The sequence below is a fragment of the Numenius arquata genome, chromosome 3 (genome assembly GCF_964106895.1).
Source record: "Numenius arquata chromosome 3, bNumArq3.hap1.1, whole genome shotgun sequence".
Taxonomy (NCBI): Eukaryota; Metazoa; Chordata; class Aves; order Charadriiformes; family Scolopacidae; genus Numenius; species Numenius arquata.
In genome coordinates, this window is record NC_133578.1 from 75,823,673 (window position 1) to 75,835,243 (window position 11,571).

At 45.5% G+C, this 11,571-nt stretch overlaps 1 protein-coding gene across 1 annotated transcript; it reads right to left on the reverse strand.

Moving 5' to 3' along the window:
* Positions 1-1,506: 1,506 nt before the first annotated feature.
* LOC141463495 (lymphocyte antigen 6E-like) lies at positions 1,507-7,042 on the reverse strand. Its single transcript, XM_074145936.1, has 3 exons — positions 6,991-7,042; positions 2,988-3,107; positions 1,507-1,718 (listed from the first exon to the last, which is right to left on the reverse strand). Exons 1-3 carry the CDS (start codon positions 7,040-7,042, stop codon positions 1,507-1,509), a joined length of 384 nt encoding a protein of 127 aa, XP_074002037.1.
* Positions 7,043-11,571: the final 4,529 nt, after the last annotated feature.

The window sequence follows — 11,571 nt, forward strand, 5'->3', positions numbered from 1 at the left end:
TGTCCCTGCCCAGCCCTGTGGTGTCTCCTCCTTCATTCACTTTGTTTCCCTCCTGTCCATTAAACAAAATGTATAAAAACCAGGCACAGGACTTCAGAGTTCACAGTAAAAAACATGAGGTCAATGGGGCATCTTTGGTTCCTCTTGGGAACCCAGTTGCTTTGTAATCCAGACAGCGTGAAACATCTCAAAAAATGTGCAACCAAAACACAGCAGACTTCCAAGGCAGTGCTTCAGACAAACCAAAGATCTCATTTAGCCATCAAATACAACATCTCATCCAAAAAAAAAAAAAAAAAAGCCCTTGAATTGTTTGGATGAGCTCTGGTTTCCCCCAGAACACAGCTGAGCTAGCGATGCTGCCAACTCTTCTTTTTTTTTTTTTTTCTTTTCCAGAAAACTGAGCTTGCAACAGGGGCTATGACCAAGAACCTCGGGACTGTTTGTGTTAGCCTCTGGCTGCCTGCCCTTCTTCCTCTCTGCAGACACCCCCAGGCCTCCTACAGAGCTTTTCTGTCTCCCCTCAGCTGCAGCTCGCAGGGAGAGGAGGGAGCAGAGAGCCTGGAGCACAAAACCAAACAAAGCCCAGCACAATCAATCATTTCTCCACCAGGAACACAGTTTTGTAGAAACCAACGCACGATCTCTAAATGACTGGGGTTGGCAACAGCTGCCAGGTTGGTTTGACCCTGCACAAGAAAAAAAAAAAGAGGGAAATAGATATGGGGACATCGTCTTTTCCAGCTGGACCAGGTCCATGAGGAGGCAGTGTGCAAGCAATTCCCAGCTCAGTGCTCACCATGCTGCCCCCTACCTTCCCTCCTCCCTCCCATCTCCCTGTTGGTACCCTGCCATGGCCTCTCCTCTCTCAGCCACGTTTGCTTCTCTCTCAGCCACGTTTGCTCCTCTCTGTCTTTTCCCCAAGCTTGGCCAACACATCGGAGCTGGGTGATAAAGGATGCTCATTTCAAAACATGATACCCTTACGAGAGCAAAGAGGCAGAGGAGCCAGAAATTGTTTCCCGTGGAGGCTGGAGGGATGTCCAAAATACTGCCAAAAATAAGTTTTCCCTCTTCTTACTTGTTTATGAACTGCTTGACTGATGTGTGATAACCAACTTACTGTGAAGAGAAGACACTGAACATCCCCTCTGTACTGACAGAAGGCGGGATGGGCTGGTATTCCTCGCAGTACTTTGAAACTCAAAGAGACGGAAATATGTCTTCAAGGATCTCTTCAGAGCTGTAACGATTTGAAGCCCGAACATGTCAAAAGGGCTGTCTTTTATGTGTTTTCTTAGGTGAGCTGAATGTCTGGGGACACTTAGGATTCAAGTAGGCTTAGGAAATCAATGAGAGTTCAGCTCCTAACTTATTTAGACTTTCTCGAAAATCCCAGGGGAAGCTCAGCTGCAAAGCACAACTCTCTGAGAGCAGTAATTATCCCAGAGCAACACGCTTTTATTTCAGCCAACCACGCCATCACGGGGAGCGTTTCCTAAGCCATCACAGTCCACAGGCAAGGATGTAAGCGATAGTGGTTAGGACACCCAGGGACATCACTCCGTAGCTGCTGTGCTTGCTGCTGACTCCATTCACATTGCACAATGGCTTCTCGCAGCAATAAACCCTCTGGTAGGTTTGGTTTTGTTGCTGGCTTCTTGATGGACACGTTGGAGAGCACATCTTAGAGATGACATATTTAGGCTTGTTGGGTTCTAATGCAAAAGAGAAGGAGGTTGGGGGGAGGGGGAAAGAAAGAGTAGAATGTAAGAATCATCGTTAAAATGTTTCCCTGGCTACATCTGCATTGGTGAATAAAATGCAGCCAGGGACTAATCCCCAAGGCAAATATGTCCTCTGCTTAGGTCTAGCAATAATCTGGCCATGTCCACGCTGCTGCAACATGATGCTGGTCTTCTCTGGGCTCCTTGTTTCGTCTGTCCCTATAAGTGGGACGTGTGTGGGTGGGTTTCAGTTCAACCTGCCTGAAGCAACACTCAGCCTGGGTCGCTGCCCATTCAGATGGTTTTCCTACAGCATAAACCCAGGAGGAGTATACCGTATGACCTGAGATTTGGTCTGAGAGCACACAAAGGTGTTTGAGCCTGCAGAGCCCCAAGAAGAGACCTGAAGGATTGTGCATGGCAGAGGGAGTCAGCAGTGGTGCAGTTTTGCCCAAACATCTTTGAAAACAACCCTGGGAGTGAATATTGCCATAGCAAGAGCTGGCTGCAGCGGTCAGCAGAATGCTGGGGGGAGCTAACCATGAAGCAGTGCACACAGCCCCAGGCTTGAGTTCACTCTCTGGTGCTGCTACACGTATCTTCAGCATTTCCCCAACTCCAGGTAACAATATCAAGTATATAAGGACACTGCAGTGACTGCAATAGCGAGCAACAAGGTCAGTGTTTCCTAACAGTTGGTGATCGGGGGCTTTTGTTTCATAGAATCATAGAATGGTTCAAGTTGGAAGGGACCTTAAAGATCATCCAGTTCCAACCCCCCTGCCCTGCTATGGGCAGGGACACCTCCCACTGGACCAGGTTGCTCAAAGTCCCATCCAACCTGGCCTTAAACCCCTCCAGGGATGGGGCATCCACAACTTCTCTGGGCAACCTGGGCCAGGGTCTCACCATCCTCACAGGAAAGAATTTCTTCCTAATATCTAATCTAAATCTCCCCTCTTTCAATTTAAAACCACTACCCCTCGTCCTATCGCTCCACTCCCTGATAAAGAGTCCCTCCCCACCTCTCCTGTAGGCCCCCTTTGGGGACTGAAAGACTGCTATAATGTCTCCCTGGAGCCTTCTCTTCTCCAGGTTGAACAACCCTAACTCTTTCAGCTTGTCTTTATAGAAGAGGTGCTCCAGCCCTTGGATCCTCTTCATGGCCTATTGTTTCCATATGTGGCCATGACTGGGAGTAAAGCCCATTCCTGGGGCTGTTCTTCTACAGCACAAACGAGGTGTTGTTCAGAGACGTACTTGTTCCAACGTAGTTACGGACAGTCATGCAGTATTTGTCTTTCTCTGCACACATGGAAATGGTCAAACAGTTCTTGTTGGACTCCTGTTCTTGGCACACGTAGCACATAAATGGGTAAGCTGGGCAGGAAAAAAAAAAAAAGAAAAAAAAAAGAAAAAAGAAAAAAGCACATTACATGCTTTAGGAATCACAATACCTACAATCCAGATATCTCCATTTTCCTAGTTATAGCCTGATGAATGCTAGTGTGTGAATGACCAGTGACTTTCTTTATCCCTTGACCCGTGGCAGCAATGTTAAATCCCTCTCTGTCTCATACGTCTCAGACTGCGAAGCGTTATCGATCTGTTTGCAATCTCTGCCAACAGTAGATGTGAGTGGAATTCAAGGATTTGGGGTCTTTTATGATGGAGATTATTGCTGAGCGATAGCTCCTCTGTCCTGAGAACTCCGCCACGTGAATTGCCAATTACTGTTCAGTCGCTTCTCCTGGACGAGCCTGGGCAGGGCTTGCCAGGGAGCACTTGAGGATGCCTGGAGTGTTTCGAGGAGGCAAACAATCCCCGGTGTCCTACTTCTCTTTCATCTGGCTCAGAGACTACTGTCACGTATCCTTTCTTGTGGTCGAACACCACTCACTGAACTGGCCTAACCTCAGTCCTGGGAAGTCTGGCGAGAACAGTCAGGTGCTCTGTCAAACTTCTGCATACTGCTGTAAGATAGAGCATAAATGGGAAGTCTTAACCAAAAATATGGTTTAACTGGTAAACGCAGAATTTGGTGTGATAATTCAAACATCTGCAATACAGATATAGAAGATGACTGGCAGGAAGGGCGATGAGCTGTCTTGTCTGTCAAGAATGTACCACTTGTCCTCAAATCCAGAAGGTGGTAGGACAGACTTCTGGAAAGCCTCTGGAAAGTAATGATGAAAAAGGAAGGAGAGCAAAAACACACCCTGGATGTGAAACCACACCAAAGTGTCTGCAGAGCATTCCCTGACTAGGCAGATTAATTGATTTATAGGTTTTGTGGTGGTGGTTGGGTTCTGAGCTTGTGAAATCACCCAGCACAATGGGTTTTTGTGTGCAGGAAGAGGGAATGAGTTACTTTAAAAATGCAGACGTTTCTGGAAGGGGAAGCAAACACAGCGCAGAATACTTGCTAAGTTCCTGATAAGTCTGGGGACAGTCTGTCAATATGGAAGGGGCAGAAAGCAACTTGAGGACATGTTCCCGTGAGCTCAGTTTTGCCCGATAAGAAGTTGGCAGCAAGATGAAGTAGAAGGGCAGTGTAGGTCAGAGAGTCCATTAAATGAGAAGTTCCTGATAGGATAGGGAAGGGAAGGGAAGGGAAGGGAAGGGAAGGGAAGGGAAGGGAAGGGAAGGGAAGGGAAGGGAAGGGAAGGGAAGGGAAGGGAAGGGAAGGGAAGGGAAGGGAAGGGAAGGAAAGGGAAGGGAAGGGAAGGGAAGGGAAGGGAAGGGAAGGGAAGGGAAGGGAAGGGAAGGGAAGGGAAGGGAAGGGAAGGGAAGGGAAGGGAAGGGAAGGGAAAAAATTATCAACTGTTGATGCTGAGAAGGTCATAACACCATGTAGCTTTATTGCTTCATTCATTACCAAAACAGTTGAATCTTCATGTACAGGGTAGAGGAGATGCAAGAAGGTTCTATCAAAAATTTTGGCACAATCTTGAATGATGTTGTTATGAACAAGACCAGGGAACACAAGTCAGTGAAAATGCAAAGAATGGGTGAAAAGCCAGCCATGAAAACACTCTCCTGGGGCACTTCACGATGGTTATTGATCAAACCAGTTGGAGCAATGCAACTCATAAGGACCTCCAGAGCTCTGCTGTGGGCTCAGGTCTATACAGTATCATCACTAGTGGCAGTAGGAATGGGATAGAGGATACACATCACATTTTCAGGTGATGCCAAGGTCAAAGTAGCTGAAAACATACTGTAAGTAGAGTTCTCAGTGATTTTGGTGGGTGTAATAAAAGAATGCAGTTCAGTAAAGAGAAATATATTACACTAAGATAAAAATTAGCCACTTAAATGTAGGATGAGGGACAACTGGTTGAGTTACAACTAAGGACTGCAGTGTAAACAGCAGGAGTCAACCGTGTCACATTACAGTGATGAAAACAAACGTCACCCAAGGGAACACAGGCAACAATGTCATGTGCAAGATATGCAAAGTGGCCTTTCCACTCTGGCACAGCCTCAGCTGGAAACAGCGGTGACCAAATCTGTATGTGACACTTCAAAAAATATGCAAAGCATTTGGAGAGAGACCAGAGGAGAGGGAGGAGAAATGGTCAGAGATCTTGAAAACATGACCTCGTAGAAAAGGTTGGAAGCATTTAGGTAGTTTATCAAAAATGAGAAAATGCTGAGGAAAGACACAGTAACCTCCTTCATGCAAGCAAAAAGAAGCTGGAAAGAAGAAAGTAATAAACTGTTCTACATATCCTATGGTGAAAATACAGGAGAACTCTTCAAAAAGACATGTTAAGAGATATTAAGACTAACTTTCTAAAAGAACTAGAGTCTGAGCAATTCCAGGTTGTGGAATCTTCTTTGTTGAAAACTTTCAAGGACACATTAGACAATCATCTACCTGGCTTGGTCCGGCATTGGAGCAGGGAAAAGGATCGTGACCTTGTAAGATCTCTTTTGGACATAATATATCTGTAACAGTGAGTTCATGGATGCAAATGGCAACAGACCATCTCTGGTGGGCTGAGAGATCAACAGTTTTGATCAAAAGTTGCTTATTAGAGTCTTGAATAGGACCCCAGATACATGAGAAGGATCAAATAACAGTTACCTCCAAGTTTTCCTTTGTCCCTGTATTAGGCCAGAAAGCTGCGATCTCTTACACTTGAATGTGAAAGCCTTCATATTAAATTACCAGCTTCCTCCAATCTAGACTGGGCTACAGAAAAATACTGTATAAAAGACTGTCCTTAGGTCCATTTGGGAGCTGAAGTCAATATAAAATAAGGCATCCCACCATGAATATGTGTTATCAGTCTTGGAGCTCTATAAGCTTTCCACTTCATCCTGGGTAACACTGAGGATGTTGCTTTTGATAATTACTCTCCTCTGTCCGTGTGGTGTCACTGTATTCAGAAGTTACACACACAAAATCCTTTCTTTTTTTTTTTAAATGGTATACTCCTTTTTCCACCCCAAAACTAGCCAGAGCTTCTGATCTTCCAGGCCCGCTGCAAAACCATCTGTCCAAAAAAATGTAGGAGTAGGGGGTTGATACATCAGAGAGCAAGAATTAATTAGACGCCTCTTTCTCAACCCCTGCTAGATACGTATCATGGTTTCTGGGAAACCATCAGGTGTGGGGGAAATACTGGCAATCTGGTCATTATTCCTACATGCAAGTAGCGATGTAGCAACACATGGGTATCAGTCCCAGAAGGAGGACACACATTCTGAGTGTCAGACTTCCCTTTGGGAGAAGGATGCCTTTAATGTGACATAGGCACCAAAAATCTCTTTCACCTCTGCCTCTGATTTAATCTATAAACATTCTCACTGGTGCAGTTTCTAGGGAGCAAAGCACATGGCAAACCATGTGGCTCCCTACAATGGAGGAAGCAGCAGTACAGAAAAGCCTTTTTATCCATATCAAAACCAATATGGATAAAAAATATGTTTTTTAATGCTTTCTGACACTTCCAACTTGCATCTTTTGGGAAGATCCCACGGACCACTGCATGGATATAGCCTGGCATCCAGCACCATACGTTTAGAGCTCTATGACTCAGTGCTGCCTGCTGGAAAGAAGAATTAGTTTATCAAGAACTTATTTCTGCAGCAAATCCTTAATCAAGGAGCAAGAGGAACTTGGTGGCAGCATGGATGCAACATCGCAATACTGCAAAGTTGGTGACAGCCCTCTAAATTTTTGCCACACGAAAAGTTGTCACCATCTTCTCTGTAAGCCTTATCTTAACTAGTAGCAGCATTAGAAGCTCACCTTGCTCCACACACAGGACAGCAGCCAGCAAGGTGACAAGAGTAGTCTTCATCTCCACTGGTTCCTCTCAGCCGGACTGGGAAGATGTTTGGAGGGCAGGTTATATACCTCTTGAATGGCGGCAGCAGTTTTACTGGTTCTAGATGGCTCACGGGTGGACATGAAATCAACCCAAGGGTGTGTAATGTGCATGTGGGAGTTCTCCATCCTGGAGCCCATGGAAGAGGCTGGCACCTTGGGGAAAAGCCCTTTTAGCAACACATTTCTCACTCTTCTGGTTGTGTGAGTGATGGGAAATGAGGATCTGTCCTCTTCTCCTCCGAGATTCTGCCTTTCCTTCCTCCCAGCAGAAGCAGCAGATGCACTGATGAAATAGCGGAGCCCGGAGCCACGAGGAGATAGTCCTGGCAGTGCATTTTTCTAATCCCTTTGGATAGTCGGCACGTGATCTACCAGGGTTCATACTGCTCACTTTCTTTAATTATTGCACAGTACCAGAAGCTCAGACTCTCAACTGGCCTACACTAGTTTACCTCCAATAAAATCACTAAATGAAATTAACTAATGGTTAGTTAAACAGAAGATTTTCCTCAAATTTTCATGTCAGTCTTAATTTCTTTATCAATTTTCCGTTACTTGTATTTAATCCTTCTGCTTTCTCCTCTCTTGGTTGTAATTCTCAAATACGTTATACACTTTATTTAATAATTTTTTGCTTGTATTTCAGGCGTCCTTTAGAAGGTCTGCTTTTCTCCACAACCAACAGGTTCTGGAAATCAGACCTCCATTTATGATACCACAGATTGGCATCCTCGAATTGCTGCTATACTTTGAAAAAAGCCGTCTCTCAAACTGTCTCTTTTTCAATCTCTCCTCTTAAATCAATCCCTTTTCTTCTATTCCTCTGCATTGTTTTCCTCTGAATTTCTTAAAATCTATTTTTGACATTCTGGGAAACAGACCCTAATATAAGACGCATCTTGGAAGAGCTTGAGCTGCCATCTCAGTGGATCTTCTTCCAAAGTGAGCTTAGTCCTGGACAGCATTTAGTGGAATGTGCAAAAGAAAAAATTGCCAAACGCCCCCTTTTTTTGGCAATTATGGAATAACTTAATAGGCAGTTCCCTAGAAGTAGCCACCAGCAGCGTGGTTTTTGTCTGTTTCTAATATGAGTCATTCCAACACTGGATGATTTCCTTCTCCATGTGAGTTTCTGATACTTTTTTCAGGCTCTCCTAAACTGCTCCTAGAATGACATCATCAGGTGGTGAATTCCAGAGTTGATCAAGCCCGATGTCAAAATAGACATCCCCGCTCTTGTTTCTGGAGGTGTGTGAGGTCAGCAGGGGATATGATGATCAAATCAAACCTTTTGCTTTGCAGAGGGCAATTTGGATTGCTGCCCAAGTGTGTTAGAAACAGGTTGTTCGTCATAATTAGTGGGTGTGTCTTCTTGCTGGTATTTTGCAATGATGGTAAAAGGAAGCAACCATTTTTTTTCCTTTTTTCTGTCCTATTAATTATCCCAAAGACTTCTATTACGTATGTTCCTTTGCCCTTCCTCCATGAATGAAAGAGTGCTCTAATTATTGTTGTGTGCCCTATCATGTTGACTTTTCCAACATCCATTTGTTCCTACATGAACCTGCATGCAATAGGCTGTTGGTGCAGTGCAAGTCAGCTTTGAAAGAAGTGGTGAGGCTAAGACATCTCCAGCACTGCCAACAAATGTGTACTAAGGAGAGAAATCTGAGCAGGAAACAAGCTCTTCTATGCCAAACAGTTATCTGTGAGCTGTCCCCAGGACATTAACATCTTCATTAGTACGTAGGTGTCCTGCAGTGCCAGAGAATGCCCTCTTCTCAGCGTCTGGAGAGCGGTAATTTTGCAGCACAGTGACTGGATAGCAGTGATTCTTTTGTTCTCAAGGGGACAGGTTACTAAACACAATGCAGTCAGAGGCAAGACTTAAGCAGCCAATGTGGGAAGGGTGTCTCCTGCTGCTTGGCATCACAGCCTTCAGCCTGGAGGAGGGCCTGAAGCAGGTCAGGCAGTGACACCAAGTGAGAAGTAAGATTGAGGAAAACTGCAAAAAATCCAAGGAAGCTGAGTCACCTCTGTAGAGTAATCTCATCGCTACCCATTCAGGAAAACTAAAATGGACCTTAAAATGAATCCATGAGTTGGCTATATGACAAGACAGCAGCAGTTAATTTTGGAAAAGGGATGCATTTGTCATTTTCCATGGCTTCCAGAAGCTTCTTAGACCTAGTGAAGACTTTGCTTTGATCCTTATGACCTTTCTTTGTCATTGATTCATTGGGTGTTGATCAGAGCTAGGCAAATAAGCAGAGACAAAGGGAAGAAATTTCATGTTGTGAGGGAAAAGAGAGCGAAATTATTTGAGGAGAGCAGCATAGATCCTTCAGAATCAGTGGTGATAGAGCCCTAAGTGAGGTAGAAGAAGGGCCAAAGTTAAACCATCTCCTCCAGGTGCGTCATTTAGGCAGGACAAGGCCCCTTTGGCCGATTCAGGTCCTGGTACAGTGACTCAGAGCACGGAAAGCTGAGCTCTTAGATAATCCACACAAAGAGCCAGCTACCTCCCAGGAGCAATCCCAACTGTTTGAGTAAGACGCCCATCTTCTTCATGACAGCCCTCGAGGCATCCCCGATGTCTCTGCAGGGCAGCTCGCCACACTCATCTAAGGAGTATGCAACCATGGGAGCCAACAAATAAGAAACCCTGGGCGGAGGGATGTGGAATTATGCAGCAGCATCTGCGTGGGAGATGTCACACCAGAATTTCTCAGGAAGGCTGGCGGAGTCTCCTCTTACACAACACCCGTTGCCAGGGAAGGGATCACTAAGGGAGCTTTCATGGTTTTAGGACCTCCCATGCCTGAGGGCTATTGCTGGTCCCACCTCCAGATAAGGACCCTTTTATGTAACTTGAGATGTGGGCCAAGCTTTGACCCTAATACATGGGCAAGAGGGAATGCAAAACCTATAGGGTCAGGTAGAAACCAGGCGAGAGGGAAGTAGACTGGGACCCATGGATGGAGCTGCTCCCTTAGGGGCCGGACTCCTGGCTTCCCAGTGCTGTTCAAAACTTCTCCGTGCAACAGCCATAAGCAGATCATGAAACCCTCCAAGGCAGAAGCAGGTTCTACCATGTGCCTTCACCCCCTTTGCCCACACATTTTCATACCTTCCTTCATGTGCCAGGTTCCCTCCCAACCCAAAACAGAGGCACCTGCCAAGTTCAGGTAGGACAAGACTTGACCTTATTTTAAACCTATATGCCAAGAGGAGGTTCTGTATTAACAAGCTCAGAGGGTCAAGACCTGGGACAGTACCAGCGCCGGCTTGGTCTTGGCCTGTGCAAACCAGCATTGTCCCTAAGAAGTTCTAAACTTGTGGATAGAAAAGGCTGGAGACTACTTAAAATGGCTTGGTTGCTACCACCCGATCATCTGGGTGTGGGGCAGAGTACAACCATCCAAGGCCACAGAACAGTTCTTGGCTTGTTCAAGTTGTTCTGATGTGTGTGACACTTGAATATCTCTAAATCTGTCAGGAGGGGAAGAAGGGTGAGGAGAGAAGATTGGACAAAAGACTGGAGCCAGCTCAGCTGGGAGTTGACAGTGCAATAGGGACAACCAAGAGTCTTATGGCTAAAGATGGAGTATTGTGGCCAACCTTGCATTTGTACCAAGGAATAAAAAAGAGATGAGGATCTAACAAGAAAATTGAGGTTGGAGGTAAAGCCCAGAATGAGACTGGCTGAAGAAGCCAACGAGGAAGGCTGGGAGAGAAAACTGGGAGTCAGATGTGGATGGGAGGAAGAGAAGGCAAGAAGGGATGGGAGCGGGTTGGGGTGAGCAGGAGCCAGGAGACCACATTTCCTTTGCAAACCTGTTAGAAAGATCTGGCTGTTCCTGAGTGGTGTTGTTCCTCCGCTCTCGGCAAATACCCCGCAGAGCGAGCAAAGTGTGTAGCTGCTCTTTCCCTGTGCAATGAGTCTATAGAGAGAAAACCGGCTGGGTGAGCTGCACCCAACTAATTGCCCCAGGAGATCTGGTTGGGGTAATCCTAGTGGAAAGCTTCTTCAGCTCAGGAGAAAGCATTTGAGCCTCCCGTGACTCACTTTGGAAGGGTATGAGTGAGCAAATCTCTCATTCCTTGCTAAGATTATCCATAAGGAAGGTCAGTGTAGGGGAATGCGTTCCTTCAATTTTAACTCCGACAGGAAACGACTAACAAACATAAAAGATTTATATTCAAAGTTAATATTTTGTTATAGATGATGAAATTTCCAGACTTCAGCAGATGTACAGTAGAAACTGTCTGTATTTTCTGATGATTTTCCTTTAAGCACCATGCAAGATACGTTTCTCCCCTCTCAAAATAATCCGTAATGCCTATAAAGCAATTTCCCCTGGAAGATCTTAAATCAGTTTAAAGAAAACTTAATGCTCAAGATTCCTTCGTGTTGAGTCCCACCTTGTTCCCTCTGTTTGCCTGCTGGAGAGCTCAAGAGCCATTTCCTTTCAGGCAGCTGACCCAGAAGAGAACTTG